Source organism: Camelus bactrianus, chromosome 17 (genome assembly GCF_048773025.1).
Source record: "Camelus bactrianus isolate YW-2024 breed Bactrian camel chromosome 17, ASM4877302v1, whole genome shotgun sequence".
NCBI classification, from domain to species: Eukaryota; Metazoa; Chordata; class Mammalia; order Artiodactyla; family Camelidae; genus Camelus; species Camelus bactrianus.
Genome location: NC_133555.1, coordinates 41,889,279 through 41,908,095, shown reverse-complemented (window position 1 = coordinate 41,908,095; position 18,817 = coordinate 41,889,279). Strand labels below are relative to the sequence as shown.

The following is an 18,817-nucleotide window of genomic DNA, read 5'->3' as shown; positions in this document are numbered from 1 at the left end:
TTCCACTTTTTTTGCAGTTTGCATATCAAAGAACCACGTGTGTGTACAGTGATGGGCTTAAAGGCAGACCCCAGTTCAGATTCTGATCAGAGACTCTGTTCTCCCCACGCCCCTGCCCAGGGGCCCCCACACACATGCGCTCCTTCCCTCTGTCTCTCTCCTGCTTGTCCCAAAGGTTTGTGGTCTGATGATTTGAATTTTCAGCATCATTAATATTTCAAAAAGTTATTTTAAATATGCAGAAGTTTGTGAGTGGGCTGGATATGGTATTACCTAGAGCAGAGCAGTCTGGGGGATGCGGGGTTGGGGGGACTGGCTCTCCCCACCCCCCAGGGCAGGAGGTGGTGCCAGGCGAGGCCCAAAATCACTGCTGTGTAGGACTGGATGGAGCATGTGCGCTCATCAGACGCATTGCTAAAGCTTTGGAAGAGAGGAGGAACCAAGATCCAGAGGGGAAAGAGCCTGCCAGGATCGTGGCTGTGGCCTCTGACTTCAGCCCGCAGATCTGTGGCCCCACTTCGGGTTCATGTACCGATCATCTGTCAAGCGGCCCCTCACAGTGCAGTCTGCTCTAGTGGGTCCAGCACAAAGTATTTTCCCCCAAGTTGCGCTGTCAGGCTCTCAGCTCCTCCCCCTAGTGGCCAGCAGTGGTTCCTGCCGTCCTGTCGGGGCCACAGGCAAGAGCTGTAGTTTGAGGAGCCCCACTCCCAAGCCAGGTGCACCACCCTTTGTGGGGCCAGGCAGGTGATTAAAGAGTGTGGACCAAGATGCTGAAAATGTAACGATATTCAGAACAGAAAATCATAGGCTTTCCTGCTTGTGCTTATATTTTTTTGAGGAACCAAGGCATGTGTCAACATCCTGAACTGTTTTTTCCAATGATAAAAACATTGGTCCAGGCAAGCTTTTTTTCTTGCTAAAATTTCCTATTTTGTTTTGTTCTTTCAGACATACTAATCATAGTTTCTTTTCTCTCCAGCCTATTAGTAATGCTGATTTTATTGTTCCCGTTGAAATCGATGGAACTATACATCAGGTAAGAAATCAAAGCTAAATCTTGAGTTTCAAGTTAGCATTTTTTAGTAATTACATTTCCTATGAACTTTATTTCTAAATTCTCAATTCAGTAATGATTTTATTACTGAATCAAAAGGAAGCAGACTTTATTTTAAAACGCAATGATTTTCTGCTTTTTTTTTTCCTACTCGGAGGAAATCTATACTGAGTTTATAAGGGAAACTATAATTGGCTTGTTAATATTAGATGTGGTTGCAAGTTCAAATAGTTCTTTGATTTGATGCAGACTTTTAGAAGTTTCCATATCCCCCACTGGCCTAGCTTGATGGTCTAATTAACTTCCCCATGTAATTGCTCTCAGCCAGTCTCCTACCAGGCAACAGGAAAATGTCACATGTCACCCAGTTATGGTAGATTCTCGTGAAAACTTGTCTGTTTCCAATGCCAGCCATTCCAGGCTGATCTTGTCGCTCCTGCATCGTGTTCTCCAGTGAATATTTAGCAAGAACCCAACCCAAAAGGGCAAGGAGGAAGGGTGTGTGTTTTTGGATCAGCAGGCAGCTTTGAATAAAGATGCCCTAGTCGGTTGGCATGCATCCTTGTTCTGATATTTTTTTTCCTTATTCTCCTTTTTTCTGCATGAAGCTCCTCCAGGAATAGTTTCGTTTATGAAATATTGGAAACATCATAGGAAAACATTGTAGGCTTTCCACCAGGGTGATCCGGTCATCTTCCTTGTCAACCCCAAGGTCTTAAAGGGAGAGTCTCTGGCCTGATTTGTTTATGTCCCAGGAGGAAAACCCTCCCTTGGTGCTTGAGCCGTAACGTATTGTCTTTCCTTAATGATGCCAGTAGTCTCTTTGGCCCTTGAGTGCAGGGTGTCAGAGCAGTGAGGCCTTGGGAAATCAGCTGGTCCAGCCAACTCATTGTCCACCTGGGGAAACTGAGTCTCAGTCAGAGAGAGGGTTGGTTCAAGGTCATACAATAGGAAGAATTAAAATGAGAGCTCCAGTTTCCTGCCCCTGACCCAGGGTTCTTTTCCTGAGTCCTTCTCCTCTGCCAGGAGGTCCTGCCAGGAACCCATCCCTGGGAAAGGCAGCTCTGTCCATAGTGTCTCCACACTTCGTGCTTTTGAAGGCCATCAGGGAGCCAGAATGGCAGGCACTTGGGCATTTAGCATTTGCAGAAGCATCAGCTGAATTAACTCAGCATCTGAGAAGCAGTTAAAGCTTCTGCTTTTATTATCTTGGCTCATGTTGCAAGATAATGAGACAGAGGAGAAGCTGCCCACTGGCATGACAGGAATTCGGAGAGAAATTAATCCTTCGTTCCTCCTGACTGTGAGCATGGCCCTCGGGGCCTGACCTGCTCTGGCCAGCCCGTTTCCAAAGGAGCTGCCCAGCTCCCCCAGCCCTCCAGACTGTGCTACAATTCACTTGGCGGTAAATACCCCAAGACTGGGGTCAGAAACTCTCTCTCCTGAGGGAACGAAGCCACAGGCGCCCAGAGGAGGACCAAGGCCCTGGCAAAGGCCGTGGCCTCGTTCAAGTAATCCAGGATAGGCTGTGCAGGTCCCAAGGGGCCTATTCTTGGTTACTTGCACGCGGACGCGGGCCTGGATGCTGGCCTCTGGGCCCAGGACCCTCCTCTCTGCCAGAGGCACCGACACCAGTGTTCCCAAACCAGTCCCCTGCCCTCGCACATAGCAAAGCTTGCTTTCGGAGCAGTATCCCAGGGAGACCGAGGACCACAGGCCGCACCTGTTCCTGGCACCAAGCGTCTCGTGGGCAAAGTGGGGGGCCTGGAGCTCCTGCAGCCACAGGCCCTGTCCTCTGCCCCCACCCAGGCCTCCCAGCTCCTCAGAGCCCTGTTGGCACCCACCCTAGACCATCCTACCTCTCTGGCACCTCTCTCCATCCTCGGCTGCACACCCTTTCAGTCAGCCACAAGTTTCCCAGCAAGTCATGCCTCTCTGTAAGTTCCTCTGCCAGCAGCACATCCTCTGTGTGGGGCAGAGGCCCCCGTTTCCCTCTGTTACTTGTCCTTTGGGGTATCCAGCCTGCTTCATCTGCCGTTCCTGGCCCCTAGTGTTCTCACCCTGACCTGCCTTTCACACTTCATCTTCAGCCTCCTCTTCTATTCCTGGTGCCCGCTCTTTTATTACCACCTCTGAAGGGCTTCTCATGCCGGGCCCTGGCCATTCTCTTAACACCCCAAGTATTTTCAGGCCAAGTCTCCTGCTCATACTGTTTCCTCTGCCTACAAGCTCACTTATCCTTATTGGCCTGGTGAACTCCTCTTCATCCTTCAAGGTCCAGACCAAATGGTCCCTTCTGTGATTCCCTTCCCTTCAGAGGGGAGTTAATTGTCCTTAGTGTATCCCTCTACTACAGCTTTCATTGTGCATGTTTATTTTGATGTATTTTTCTGTATATCTGCTCTAGACTGTGAGCTCTTCAAGGGCAAGGCCTGTGTTTCATTCACCTTTGTAATCGCTTCAGGCTGAGCCCAGAGCTGGGGCTCAGCGAATATGAATTGAATTGAATTTTAACAAGTTCAAATTATTTTAGGGAAGTGGCTAAGTTCAAATGGAATTTATTCAAGTTTTAATTAGGTCTTCCCTCCTCCCACCTCCTCTGCCTTCTCTCCCAGCTCCCTTGTTTCCTCAGATCCGTTCAAGCCCCTGAATCAGGAGCAGAGCTCAGCCACTCTAGGAGAGGGTGCTGCTCTTTGCACCCGCTGATTGGAGGCTCCTCCTGATGACTCGTTTCTGGGGCCTGGGAGTAGGCTGGCTTCACATCCCCTGAAATAGCTGTTTCTGTAGTAGATCCAAGCAGAGTTACCTTTGTTGTGATTTCCCAAGCCTACGAGGAAGGACCTTCCTGCAGCTTTGCTGGGCCTGTGCCTCGGCCCCAGGCCTTCCTAGCGAGGGAGGGGTTCCAGTCAGAGTAGGAGAGCGGCCCCAGACCTGCGGGGCAACAGGCCAGGCCCTGACCTCCACCAAAAGTACTACCCCAGACTATGGCCTGTGTCCACAAACGGCCTGACCCAGAGCCTGTGCCGAGAAACACGTGTGCAATGGAGTCGTGGCACAACCCTTCCACGTGCCGGTTCTGAAAACCCCAAAGACCCTCGATACCTGGTTGGCTTCCCTTTCTCTCTTGGGAGGGGCATCTGCTCTGAACTCCGACCTGGAGCCCAGTCTGAGGTGTGTGTCTGGCCTGAGGCACCACGTGTGACTACAGGGCTCCTCACACAGACCTCACTAGACCTGGGGGCAAGGGGTGGGAACCTCGTTAGGAATTCTTTCTGACACAGGGCGTCTTGGCCCCAGGCCATCCCCAGGGACTGCTGTGACTGACCAGCATGCTGTCCCTGCCTTTGCAGGTGTATGTGCTGAAGCGGCCACATGTGGATGAGTTCCTCCAGAGGATGGGGCAGCTCTTCGAGTGCGTGCTCTTTACTGCCAGCCTGGCCAAGGTGGGTCCCGCCCCAGCCCCAGCGCCCAGCCCAGTGCCCCCAGCCCTTCCACCCCTGCCCCGTCTGTCAAGCAGCCCTGTGTTAAGGTGGGGGAAGCTGTTTCCCTGCTGACAGGTTCCCACCCCAGATGGGATGGATGCAGGCCATGCACACAGTACCAGCCTGAAAGGCTCCTAGGTTACCATAGTGACAGGAGCACAGGGAACAAACGCTCTGGGAAGTTGGTGACTACAGCCACTGAGGCTGGTTGTCCACAGACCAGGAAATCACGCATGTGTCCCCAAGAAAGGGCGTCTGCGTCTCCTCTGTTGACTGGCAGCCAAACGCTAGAGGCTCGCGCCTCTGTGCTCTTGAGTGCACTTACATAGGTTTCAGGGAGAGGTAAGTGTCAAAGAGTCATCCACCTGCTAGGGCCGAATGAGAGTTCTGACTGCCATAACGAGCCCTGGGACCTCAGGCAAGGTCCTTTTCTTGCCTTAGTTTCTTCTGTAAGATGGAGGTAATTCTGTCTACTTCATGGGATGGGGCAAATGGAATAACACCCATAAGCAGCTTAGCAAAATGGCCGACTCGTATTCAGCCCCTGCCGTGTTCTGGGTGCTGTGCTGGGCGCTGTCCCGCGGTAAGTGCACCAGCTGTCCATTGTTTATGGCCGTCATTGTTCGTGGCGGTAAAGTAACTCACACACATCTTGGTCCTGTGGCTTGGTTTGCATCTCTGACCCAGCGTCTACACTGGCTCTGACCAAAGAGTGGTTTCCTTGCTCTCCCCCACTGTTTGAGGGAACAAGCAGGTCCGCGAGCCCCCAGTGTGGTCTAGTCTGTGTTTTGACAGGTGTGCTAGGTGCCCGCACTGTGTGAAGGGCAGGCAGGCAGGCCTTGCTCCTCAGGAGAGATCCTTACTGTGACTGTGTCTCAGGCCCTGACCCTGATGGGGTCAACACCATCCATTTGTTGGTGGCACCACCAGGGGCCCTGAGCAGCCCGAAAAATGAACTTTGTGGGGCCCAGGTGAGCCTTCTACCTGTCTCCAGAACTGCTCCAGGACCCCCGTGTTCTGTCTCTGTGTGGCTCCCTCCTTCTCTGCATGACGGGGACCCTGACTCTGCGTTCCCAGACGTGCTGCTTTGCCAGGCAGGGCCTTGCTGGTCTGGGCCCCTGTCATGCCCGAGGGGAGAGAGAACCCCACCTGCTCACGTTCTGCCAGGCTCTTCGCCAGGCTGTGCAGCATGAGCCCATGGAGAGGGAATCCAAAGCCCGGGCCTGACTTTTGCATCCTAAAAAGAGACCGTGGCCTTAGGAAAGGCATAATCTTCCCTGGTGGATTTCCTCTCCGATGAGCGGTGCCAAGACTAGCTGTGCCGTAGTGCCCAGGTGCCAGGGAGCCTGATAACCAAGGAAATGACAAACAGGAAGTTTGCGTGGTGCCGGTGGATGGAGAGTTGTCTTTTCTTGGCCAAAATGGAAATCACTCTTCCTTGGCATCATCCCCAGCACTCGCTTAAACATCCTCGTTCGGTCTCTCTTCCTGGACGGCTCCCACCTGCCCCTCCATCTGTCTCTCTAACCTCTCTGTCTCTGCTGCTCCAGGCCGGCTCTGCCGAATCAGCCCCCAGTGCAGCCTTCCGGCTTCTTTTCCCCTCGGTGCACGAGTTCAGCTGACAGGTGGGCACACCCCAGTCCTTGGCTCTGGGCTCGGCACCCAGCCAGCACCATCAGTGCAGTGGACCTCCTGGCCCACCACCCAGGGGCTCACAGCAGCTCTCAGCTGACTGTCGGAGCCCTTCAGTGTCTGCTTCCTCACCTTGGTTTCCTTCATTCATTCACTCACCTAGCAAGTACATACTTCACACCTACTGTCAGGCACTGTACTAGGCACCGGGGTACAACAGGGGACAAAAGAGGCAGTCTCTGCCCGCGTGAAGCTTACATTCCCCACGTTCATCTCTGAGGCCCAGACTGAGACATTCCCTGAAGGATGTATGCCACCGCCGGCAGTGCTGATGACGATTAGGAAATTAACTGTCCTTTCCAGCTTGAGTCACAGCCCCTTGTAACCCACCCACATGGCGCTTGGCAGCACTCACCAGCAGAAAACTGCAGTGCCCTGAGCTCACCCCAGTTGGTCAGCATGAAATCCAGGCTGCTCCTGAACTCTGCTCCATCTGATGTGTCTGGAGAGAGGACTTTGCCGTGGACCCAGAGCTGCTGCTTGTAGCCCTGTATCCTGCAGCCTTGCCGGCCTTTGCTCTGCACTCAGGCCGCTGTGCGCTCCACTGCTGGCCTCCCACCCCCACCAGCCTCCGGTGCCTCCCTCCTCCCTGGCAGAGGCTTTGGGCCCCTTGGGACACCTGGATGTGCCCCTCACTTGGGTCTGGGTGCTGAGGCATGGCCTCATGTGACCTCACATGGCTTGGAACTGCCACTCTTCTGCCTTTTGGCCCAGCCATTCAGACATCTTCACTTACGAAGATTTGCCCTCAGGCATAATTTTTTATCCAGTTCAGCTTACTTTGGGGAAAAATTTCCCAGGCAATGGAAGGGAGCCAAGCAAGATGAATCCCAACTGTAAGCAGGCCTCAGACTCTCTCCCATCAAACTTCTGGGCTCCAAGTAAATAGAGGTGGTATCTTGAGTACCATCCTGTGGCAATGAGGGGCTGGTCCGGCCTGGCCACCCAGAGCACCTCTAGGGGGCAGTGTGGTCCTGTGCACACAAGCCAGATTCCAAGTCCCCTCTTCGTTCACTGATGGAACTAAAATTTACTGATCCCCTACCATGAGGTGGGCACCTGCCAGGTGCTGGAGTGTCATGGGGAACGCAACAGGCAAGACCTAGGTCCTGACAGGTGATGAGAACATGAGGTTGTCTCAGATGGTGATGAGACTTGAGGATGTGGGTGGTCCAGGCTTGCTCCCCGAGTTCCCCTCCCTCCTCAAAACACAGGGGCTACTTGGGCAGTATTCCAGAGCAGAAGGCAGGCAGGAGGTGAGCTCCTAGTCCCTGGAGGGGAGGAGGACCAACTGAGGTTGATGTTGAAGTTGAGGTGAGGCTCAGTGGATGTTAGAATAGACATAATTGAGTGCCAGTTGTACGCAAGGCCCTGGGCTGAGTTCCTGACACCCATAGGTTCATTGAATCCCCCTCACCCCAACCACACAGCAGGTTAGTACCTGTTACTGTCCCATTTTTATCTTAACAACTTGGTTTCAAGTCGCTTTTGTCACAAAGATGATTTTTATTTTGAATCTGTCTTTTTATACCTGGGAAAGGTTTCTCTGCTCCATGGCTGTGCTAAAAAAAAAAAAAAGGCAATGACCATGAGGCCATAGAGAGTCTCCAAAGAGGGAAGGTGGAGGCGGACTAGGTAGGTGGTAAGGGAAACCAAGATCTGAAAAACGAGGAGACAGAAGGAGAAGTTGGTGCAAAGAGCTGGAGAGAGAGTGATCCAAGCAGAGGGGATCCATGCAAAGGTTCTGACCACGTTCCAAGCCGGTGTGGCTCCAGTGACTTGAAATGGAGCTGAGAGGTGACAGGAAATCACCACTGCAGCCACACGGGATCGGGTGAGGCGTGTGGGCCTTATTCCAAGTGTAGCGGGAAGACAGTACAGGGAGGGACGTGGTTGGACAGGTGTTTTCTTGTGGCCGCTCTGACCGCTGGGAGGTGAATGAGTGGGATGCCCTAGGGGAACTGGGCGGCGGGTGTTCCTCAGGAAGCTCACGTGGCCACCTCAGGCCAGAGAAGACAGAGGCCTGGACAAAGGCAGTGACAATACAAACACGGACAGGCAGGCAGATTCAAGATATTTTTGGAGATGGAACTGACAAGAATCTCTGATGGATTAGATATGAGAAGTGAGAGAAATGAAAGAATCCAGGGTGTCAGAGAAATAACCAGGATCTTGAAAGACCTGCAGTTATTTAAATCCCTTTTTAGAAAAGTCATGTGGATTTTACTGCAGGAGGTCAGGGCTTCTGGGCTCTTCCATGCACCCAGCCTTCATGGGGACACCTGCTTTCCAGTATGCAGACCCTGTGGCTGACCTGCTGGACCGCTGGGGTGTGTTCCGGGCCCGGCTCTTCAGAGAATCATGTGTCTTCCATCGTGGGAACTACGTGAAAGACCTGAGTCGCCTGGGACGGGAGCTGAGCAAGGTGATCATCGTGGACAATTCTCCTGCCTCGTACATCTTCCATCCTGAGAATGCAGTAAGTAGCCCCAAAGGTAAAGGACACAGGCTCCACCTGAGCTCTCCTGCCAAGCAGGACCACTTTTGTCCCTTCAAGCACCCACATGGACTTTCTTGGCCCTTTCCTTGGTGAAATCCCAACTCCGCCCCTTAGCAAAACTAAGTTATTTAACCTCACTGAACCTCAGTTGCCTCCTCTGTCAAATGGGTATTATAGACGTACTGATCTAGAATTGTTGAGGATTCAATGTGACGATGTGCCAAAAACACTTAGAAGGGTGCTTGCGATGGCTAAGTGTTCAGTGAGCCTGTATCCTCTTAGCATCTTTAAAATTGTGACTGAGAAGATTCCATCTGTCACCAGCCTCCCAGACCTGGCTGTGGCCCAGGACTTGTGTCCCCTGCAGACTCAAAAGGTCTGAGTGATCTCTTCAACAGAAGTATTCACAATGAATAAAACACTTCAGTGATGTCTTCAGATAAGACTGCTAGGCTTTACTGCCTCATAATGATGTCTTAAAAGTAGACAATGGGAACATTTCTTACATAAAACTCCCTGGAGTGTGGCAGCTCCTAGTGCACGACTCACAGCAGGAGAGGTGCCCTCCCTGCTCCCACCCTTCATATCCAGGGGAGGAGAGATCAGCCCCACCGGTGACTGCCGACCAGTCTGCAGTGGCCACCACGCCAGGCCTCAGCTCAGGCCCTGAAGAGTATGCTTCTCCCAAGCCCAGGCTTCTCAGACTCAGCAAAAGCCTACACGGGGTCCTTTCCTTGGCCAGAACTCTGTTGCTCCACTTATAACAAAAAAATGAGTTCAGCGGGGAGGGTACAGCTCAGCGGTACACCACACGCTTAGCATGCGTGAGGTCCTGGGTTCAATCCCCAGTACCTCCATTTAAAAAATAATACTTAAAATAAATAAATAAACCTGATGACCTCCCCCCAACAAAAAAAAATGAGTTCAAACTAGATCCAATTAGTGTATGATCATTATTTGAACATGTTAAAATTTATTCTACTTGACTGTGTTCCTTTTAATGAGTTCATCAAACTCAACGTGATGCATTTTGTAATGAGGATAACAGATAAGGAGGATTACTTGTTAGCATAATCATAATTTCAGTATCATGGCTGACGACACTCACGATTGCTTTATATTATCTAATATGTAGTCTGTGTTCATCTGTTCCCCATCATCTGGAACTGTTTTCTCACATTTGCATCAGAATCCAAACAAGGTCCCTATGTTGCATGGTATTGTGAACTCACTGTGGTATCACACCAGGAAGCATATAATCTCCCACTTCTAAAGATTTTAAATTGATCTGTGGATTCAGACATTGTGAGCCTGCTCCATCCATTCTTAAATTCCCCGTCGACCTTTCACCTAAAAGCGTGAGCGAGCAGTGGTTGATGATCTTTGCCTACATCCACTGTTTCTCTAGGAATTGCAAAATGGTGATTTCTAAATTCCATCGTTCTTTCTGCATTTTTTGGCTGGAATTCTATTTTTTTTTTAATCAAACTTGCTCTCAGTGACTCCTTGATTTCCCTAAAATTTAGTTTGAATGTTTGAATAGGGAAGTCAGAGTAAAGTGTAAGTTCTTTTTAATTCTGTAATTTTCAGAGTGATGAGTTGGTGGCCTAGGAACCTCCAAAAGTAACCGGTGAATTTTTTTTATGTACCATTAGGAACTCATGAATTTTTTAATGTTATAATTTAATCCATTTTTTACCTTTATATAAGCTCTAATGTTCACCTCTGGCCAAAGGACACTCCCTTCAAATAACATTAGTCTTTGATAGCTTCCTGCTTTCTGGTTTCAACAAGATGTTTCAGGCTCATCTTGTCCATTTCTTGCTCCAGCCCTGGAATCAGCCATGAAGCCTGGTTCCTATGAGTGAACATGGTATTTAGAGACCACAGTCTGGGTGAGTTCTCACTGTTACTGGGATATCCTTTGTTTCCAGCCCTTTCTACCAGACAGAGCTAAAATACACTTATTTTTAGAATGAAAATGAAATCATAAATTCATATTGATTTTTCTAATTCAGTTAGAAAAGTTTTTATTTAATTTCTTTGTTTTTGTGTTTGTGTCTCTTATGCTGAAACTCTTGATTCCTAAAGATATTAACCTCATTATATATTTGATTTATTCTATAGTATATGTATGCTTAAGTTTCAAAAAGCATTATTTTAATATTATTACTAAAAATAAAAACAGTTGAATGAATTTACAGCTTTTTTGAGAAATCTACAAACAGAACACCATGTTTCCAAATCACTTGAAATCCTTTGTGTGATTATGTCACCAATCATATATACACTGAGGTTCACTTTTTGTTGCTTTGTTTTCTTAATGGTTTAATTTTATTTCCATCGTGTAACACATGTACATGGTTTCAACATCAAAACTGTCAACAAAGATAAATTTAGAGAAGTCTTGTGTCATTTCTGCCCTCTCCCCCATTCCCGTCCCTTCCCCTAGGAGTAATCATTTTTTTGTTAATCCTTTATTTTTTTAAATTACATAATGAATTGTTGTGGTTCTAATCGGTCTTTAGATTTGTAAGAGTCAAAAATATTACTTTTAAACTTTTTTGGCTTCCCCAAATGTCTTTTTATATCTCTTCTTTGCACCCCTGACTACCACCCACAAGCACCCCTCCCTCCCTCCCTCCCTCCCTCCCTCTCTCCCTCTCTGCCTAAAACCAAGGGAAAATCCTGCCTTTGCCCATGGCTTCAGAACATCCTGAAATTTTATACTTCCCCTTCTAACTGGTTACTGTTAAGCATTGGAGGAAAATGGTCCACTTCTCCTTGCTCTGCAGCATGGCAGAGTCACCCCAAGTGGAAACCGTCTGATGCCCTCCACATGGGCTCCCTGATGTCAATGATTGGCTGATGACCTCTGGCTCCAAGTGCTCTGAGGTGCAAGGAGCCAGTTTGATATAATGGAAAGAGCTTTTTGGAATTAGCAAGGTGCTGAGCTAGTTATGTATTCTACATTCTGGCCACCTTTTCTTTCTTTTTTTTTTAATTGACATGTAGTCGATTTATAATGTGTTAATTTCTGGTGTACAGCACAGTGATTCATTTATTTTATATATATATGTATTTATTTATTTATCTATATACACACACACTATATATATTCCTTTTCATACTCTTTTTCATCGTAGGCCATTACAAGGCATTGAATATAGTTCCCTTCCCTCTACAGTAAGACTGTGTTGTTTATTTATTTTATATGTAGTAGTATCTGGCTACCTTTTCTGCAGCAGGAAAACAAAACAGGCAAATGCACGCAAACTGGGTACGTTTAAGTGTGCCTTCCTGAACCACCTCCCGAACCAGGTAGATTTGGATTGATTTTAGTTGGGGTGGAAGAACAAACGAGATGAGGATGATGATGACGGTGATTTCCAGATACCCATCCTCTTTACCAAAGAAAATATTAAAAGTATGGGAACGCAGTCAGGCTAGATGCAGCCCCCAGCCCTGGATGCAGTTCTGCTGCCCCTCCACACACTGTCTTCCAGGTGCCTGTGCAGTCCTGGTTCGATGACATGACAGACACGGAGCTGCTGGACCTCATCCCCTTCTTCGAGGGCCTGAGCCAGGAGGACGACGTGTACAGCGTGCTGCACAGACTCTGCAGCAGGTAGCCCCGGCCCCGGCCGCCTCCCGCCCGTGCGCTCTGGAACCTCAGCCTCGAGACCTGCCTGGCCTCGGCTCCCCGGGAGCCGAAAGTGAGGACGCCCCGTGCTCCAGGCCACGGGGTGAATGTGGCCATACCTACCTGGTTTATTTTTTAAGAACAGAGACAACTATTTTAAAAGGAACTCTTTTAATGAATTTCATAAAGGGACATGCATTTTATGGGATTTGCTTTTCTTAAAACATACCAAAAAGGAAAAAAAAAAATGGGGGAAAAAAAAAAAGCTTGATACCTATCAGACTTCCTTTCAACAGTCCTCCCCTCCAAGCAGACAACCTGCCCCCTTCTGTCCCAGCTCGGAAGAGCTGACCCAACTCAGAATCTCTTTCCTACAGGATGAAGTGCCTTTTTGAATGTTATTTTAAGCTGAAAGTTAATTTTTCTACACAACATATTTCCAGACATCTTTTAGTCTTTTATTGTCTTAGATTCTCTAAGAAGATAAATATGACAATTTTCTAAAACCTGGGAGGGGGTGGGGGCGGGTGGCAGGGGATGGGGTCAGTCACAGGAGCCTGTCTCTGGCCAGCTATGGCACGCGGCAGGGTCAGGCTCCTGGGAGGAGTCTTGTGACTTGTCATTGTGTGCTTCAGTTTGGAATGTATCTGCAATTGTGTGGCTCAACACTTGAGGAAACACTTGATTCTTTTATATGATCCTTAGTATTTCTGGTGGTGACAGATTTGTCCTGAGGTGACATTTTTCCCCTTGAGAAGTGACATCCTGTCACTTATGCTTTCACACTACTGCCATATTTCTGTGTTTTTGTTTGTTTGTTTTGTTGTTGTTTGGGGGTAGAGCAGTTACACGAAACTCTAAAACCCTTGGATAGTTTTAAAAAAAAATCTGTTTATTGATTTTTAAATCTTTCCTTTCCAAAAGCTGGATACACACGGAGCTGTTTGGGAATTTTCTTTGCTGCTACCGCGCTACCACCAAATGGAATTGACCAGCGGCTGTTACACTGTTCTTTGCCACTGTGCCTATGCTCAGAATCTGCTCACTGCTAAGCTGCAGACCTGGCCAGGGTCAGACATGTAGGGGTCCCACCCCGTTGCAGACTGCAGACTGTATCCCTTCCCTGGCAGCAGCCTCGGGAGTTCAGAAGGGAACAAAGACAGAAGGGCCAGTGCACCTCACAGGTGCAGCGTGCATTTTAAACTGCAGTCAGCATCAGATCTTGTGATAAGCCGGCCATTCTCTCTTGGCCTCACCCAGCCACCACACTGACGAGGCCCACTTCCATCTCTTGGTCTTCGTTTTTGAAGCACAGCCTATTTCTGAGCCGAGGGTTGGGGAAACGCATCTAGACGTGGGACTCAGCGCCCAGAACCAGGGAGACAAAGGGCCCCCTCCCTGAGCCGGGGCTTCCTTTGCAACCTTTCCCAGGGAGATGTTTTAAGCAGTGCCATGTCCCTTGTTTGACAATAAGACAGTCTATAAAGTATTGCTCTTAAAAATAATTTCAAAAGAACCCTTTCGCGTTGGCACCATTGCCTTAGTCCTCTGTGGGTCAGGCCGGAGTTCTGGTGGGAGCGTCTGGCACTAATAAGACTGGAAACTGGGGGTCAAAGTAAAATTTCTCTTTTGCTTTCATTCACCAAATAGTGAAGCCACCTGCCAATCACGTCTTCCCAAAAGCACTTTGGTCCGCGGACCGCCGTGCATTCAGAAAAGAAGTAAGTATTCAGGGGTAACCAGGTCTCCCCACGTTCAGAGTGTTCCAAACCCAGTAATCCACATGCCAGTTAAAATAGAATCAGCCCCTCACTTGGCATTACTGCATAAAATGACAGTTACGTGGCAGGCCTGTACATGCCATAAACCTTGATTTGGAAAACTAGTCATTAAATGAACCCACTGCCTTAAATGTCTTGAATGTCGCCGTCACGTGTCTGTCGTGTGTTGAAATCCACACGGAAATCAGTCCTGATGAGCGCCTTAGATCCTCACCCCTGCCCCCTTTATTGCTGGCATCCCAGGGTCCTATTTGAAATAAGGGGCAGAGAGGACTGAAATTCTAGAATGTTCCAGGAGAATTGAACCTGAGAATAGTGCCCCACTTCTGATGGAGTGAAGACACTTGGCAGGCTTGAGCCAGACACTTCACCTCATAGCCCCTGTGACCATGAGCACTGTAGCTCTGAGCCAGTGCAGAGCTGTTGGAGAGGGAGCCCGGTTCCTGCCACCACAGACACAGAATGTCTCAGGAGGGCAGCAAGCCCTCGGAGGGTTCTGGGTTCTGTGCACCTTATTTGACCACACTCTAAAATTCCGTTTCTTATTTTAACCCTTGATTCTGCTTTCTGTACATAATCAAAATATCTATATCGATATATATATATTTTTAAATCATTGACATGTAAATGAAGCAATAGAATTCTAACCTAAGGCCAAGAAATGAGATGAATGTTTGGGGTTTATGTTTTTTAAGGTAAATACGGGTATTGTTTTTAATTATTACCTTTTATTAAATTGTGGGCTTTAAAATGTAATGAAACTTATCAGCTATTCCTCTGTGCCATATTCTTCCCATGTTACCAAAACACCCCCCAACTCTTTAGCCAAATGAGGAATCTGACCTCCTGAGTTTCCATGGTCCTTTCTGTACCAGGTTAAAATAGAGTCTCCCGGACAAATATTTTTTACATTAAGATCTGGAACAGGATACCATGGGTCGTGGACTCCGGCCCCTGTGATGTTAGGACATCTCTGGCCGGGCCTTGGGTAGAGGTGCCCAGGCACACTTGACGTTGTTACTGCTCTGTCTTCCATTGCTCTGGAATCCTACACGTTGGTCCATGGTTTCACCCATTAGCTGTCTGTAGACAACACATCTGTGTACTAAAAAGAAACCACCTGTCAGAGCTGATGGTTGGTGGAGAAGCTCCTTTGACATGGTGCAATTTCGATGAAATGACTTTGGAGACATGAGGACGCCCTAATGACACTGACTTGTCATGGTGGCAGCATTGGAACTTTTGGTATAAAAAGGAAATCTGTGAAGTCGATAACCTGGCAACCTTTTCCAACCGTGTATATTAAAGATGGCTTTCTAATTAGATCCAGAACCACACAGCCCTATGGTCAAACACTCGTGACGTTTGTGCCTCTGCTGTTAAAGGTGCTGTGATGGACAGTTGGCATGCCAGGGTTCAAGAGGAGTGGGTGGTTTGGAATGCTTGCATTTACTTGTGCACAATCCGCTGGCTGCCTCTGTTCCTCTTTTACTATAAATTTGATGTTCCTGTTCCATTCTCCAGGGAGCTTCTCTGTAGACTAACACACACACACACATACCCCTTCCAAGTGGTGGGGATGCTGGTGTCTGGGTAGTCATGGATTTCTGTTGGACATCTGAATGTGATAAACACCCAGCATCACTTGGGAAATATGACATGTGGAATGTGCAAGTTTCCAGGAGCGAGCATTGTCAGTCAAGAGGTTTGCAATGATTTCCTTCCTGCCAAAAATAAACACATGAAACTGCGCTCTCTTGTGGATGGACTGCTTCTTGGCATCTCTCCTCACTGCATGCTCTGTTCTTTCCCAGCTGCACAGCCTCACGCCGGCACTTTGTGTCTCCCGGTGCCCTAGCTTCTGGAGAGCAGGGGCGAATGGGAGCGGGACTGCAGGATCTCTGGAGCCACGGACCTTGACCCCAAGGGGAGCTGGGAAACTGCTCTGCCCAGTGTTAGGACCCTGGCTTCTTCTCCCCAGACAGAAGCAGTCTGACTCACCATCAAGGATTCCAGCCCCACCAACAGGCTTCCAAGTGCAGCCTGAGGAAACCGTAAGCCCCAGCCCCCAGCCCCCAGCCCCATCAGAGCCACACTGTGTGTGCCACCTAAACCCTAGCCCTTGGGTCTGCTGGCTGAGATGCTGTGGTTACCACATGAAGCATGGCAAGGGACCAGAGGGAGAGGAAGGCTATCCAAGACAGTCTTCTCACAGTGGTACATCCACAAATATTGCCCTCAGCCCAGCCTCTGTAAGGGAAGGTGTTAGGGGCCAGAAGTCCTCCCTCCACCTGCCCCACTCCCCACCTCTTCCCCACTGGGAAGTCCTGGCAGAGCCTTGGCCACAGTCTTGCCACTCTAAGGACTGTTTCTTCATAATAATACCTAATTCAGATAACAAAAAACACCAGGGTCAACAGTCCTATCCAACGGGTCTTATCCCCACTTTGTGGATGACAAAACAGGCCAGTGAGCCAGTGCTCTGCAGTCTCTTCTGTCTGTCACAGGGATACAGGGTTCTGCCAGGCATGTGTATTCATCCCAAAGAACACAGGGCAGTGTGTGTTTCAGCCCAGGAAATCTAGTACTTACCCAGAGGCAAAACCCAAACCTCCCACATTACTTGGTGCCGTGCCCCTAAATGCCTTCTCCACGGTAGAGCGGCTGGCCAGCCAGAGAGGTCACTTCGGCATCCTCCCTGGTTCAGGATTCCTAGGCTGTGTTCCTCTCTGTCCCTCCTCCTCTCCTTCACTCTGCTCCCCAGTCCCCTCTTTCCCTCCCCTGCCTTCTCTCGAATCGCCCCCTGCCACCTCTGGATCACTTCACAGGGTTGTGTATAAACGAACAAGTGGTTGAGAATCGAGGGTGCCCCTGAAGCTGGGGTGTCCCGGTGAGTGCCCACAGGTCCTCTGAATAGGTGGGAAGGGAACAGGCCATCAAGAGTTCGCTTACATGGGACTTGGGCATACGGAGATTTCACCTCATGAGGTTTTCTTGTTTGAGCATTCAGGACCTGGGCAGGAAGCGGGGGGCGGGGGGTGTGGGGAAGCCTGCCTGGGAAGACAAACCATCAGTCGAGCTTATGAATAAGGGCTGCATTGGGGCCTGGTGGCACTGTGCGCATACCTGGGGTGCTTGCGTGACACACGTCTCCTGTCCCAGGGCTGCCCGTGGATCAAAGCTGCCAGAGCCACCAATTGGCAAGGCCACCAGCCTGATCTCTGAGGAAAACACACTGGACCCTCGGGTCCTCAGGAGGAGGAAATGCGAGCTCTAGATTGTCCACCTGCTCCGTTACAGCGCCAACTCCTAGCTCAGAGATTCTCGGTGCTGGCTGTCCGTTAGAATCACCTGAGGGCTCTTACAAATACAGATCAAGTCCACCCCAGACCATTTAAACCCGAGACTCTGAGGGTGGGCATCATGTTTTTAAGTGCCCCCAGATGACTCAAAGGTGCAACCAGGGCTGAGAACCCCTGCTCTAACTGTGGAGGAAAAGAAAGTCCCCCCAGACTGTTCCAGGCCTGACACTGAGATACAGCAGAGAGACTCTGGGCAAGTCTTAGGGGAAATGACATACATTGCTTCACCTGAAAGATCAGATGTGTGTGCATTGCAAAAAATTCAGAAAACCCATAAAAGTACAGCGAAATCCCACACGGACACTGGGAGATTTTTCTAAGGCGGGAGTGAGAAGGAGGTCCCAATAAGAGCCCCAGCTGGCTGACAGCTCCCTGCTTCTAGGCTGAGGTAGGGAGCAGGGTAGCTACCCCCACCTCACATTGGAGCACTGGATCACATTGGCTGCCAGGAATAGAACCGACTCTTGCAATCCCACCCCATCTCCCCACCAAGTGAATAACAGCTACTGGCTTGGTGTCCCGGCATTGGGGGTACCATCTTGGCCCCAGATATGTCTGGATGGGGTGGGTGCTCAGGCTGGGCAGGGCCACACAAGGCAACGGTACCTTCTCGTTCGCAGGGACCTAGAGCTGTTCTTTGGGCTGTCCTTGGGTTTAGGCACTCCACGTGGTCCCACGGGCACAGTAACTGTCCAGTCTCCACCTCCTCCAGCCCTGGCAGTTCCCAGGGCGCCCTTGGGGGAGTCGCTCTTGGGCCATGAGGCCCTGGTGACTGTCACTGCCCCTCCGCGGCCTGCAGCCAAGGGTAGGGGTGACCCAGGGGAGCCCAAGGCTGCTCTCCTCCAGGGCATGAGAGGATGTTTCCAGGCAGTGGGATCCAGGAGGCGAGTCAGGCAGGCCTGTCCCAGCCCCACCCCTGTCTGCGCTCCAGAGGGCTCACCCCCTGAGGGACCCGGTCCCTAGGAAAGCACCTGTCTGAGGGGGACTTGGATAAGACCTGGGACACCAGGACACCGCCGTGGGAACTGGAGCTCAGGGAACCTGGGGGCGGGGTCTGGGCAGGGCTGGCAGCTAGCACCAGCCCCACCCACTCACCTACGCCCCTTTGTCAATACTGACGCTGGACCTTCAGAGATAAGCCGGAGGAGGGGAGAAAGGAAACAGTAGCGCCGCTCCCCACCCACCCCCGAGAAAGTCCTTGGAACCTGCCAGGCAAGGTCGGGGCAGGCTGCGGGGGCCTGGGGCGGGAAGAGGTCAGTGGGACCGGGGCAGAGAGGAGGAGGGTCATGGCCAGGGCAGCGCT

The 18,817-nt window shown here is 50.0% G+C and overlaps 2 protein-coding genes across 11 annotated transcripts in view; both read left to right on the top strand.

Annotated features, from left to right (window-relative positions):
- CTDSPL (CTD small phosphatase like) overlaps positions 1-15,903 on the top strand; it is a 115,721-nt gene extending 99,818 nt beyond the window's left edge. For 2 of the 3 annotated variants that reach the window (XM_074345256.1, XM_074345257.1), the window contains exons 5-8: positions 980-1,036; positions 4,405-4,497; positions 8,522-8,707; positions 12,235-15,903. In XM_074345256.1, coding sequence (XP_074201357.1) covers positions 980-1,036; positions 4,405-4,497; positions 8,522-8,707; positions 12,235-12,360 — 462 coding nt within the window. In that variant the 3' untranslated portion in view covers positions 12,361-15,903. Of the gene's footprint in view, positions 1-979; positions 1,037-4,404; positions 4,498-8,521; positions 8,708-10,558; positions 10,624-12,234 lie in introns of all 3 variants that reach the window. The other variant, XM_074345258.1, reaches the window with a different exon arrangement.
- A 139-nt stretch (positions 15,904-16,042) lies between these two features.
- The window catches only part of VILL (villin like), a 32,680-nt gene continuing 29,905 nt past the window's right edge, over positions 16,043-18,817 (top strand). For 6 of the 8 annotated variants that reach the window (XM_074345248.1, XM_074345246.1, XM_074345251.1 and 3 more), the window contains exon 1: positions 16,043-18,731. The gene's annotated coding sequence lies outside the window, so the exon portion shown is untranslated. The remainder of the gene's footprint in view (positions 18,732-18,817) is intronic. The other 2 variants (XM_074345244.1, XM_074345243.1) reach the window with 2 other exon arrangements.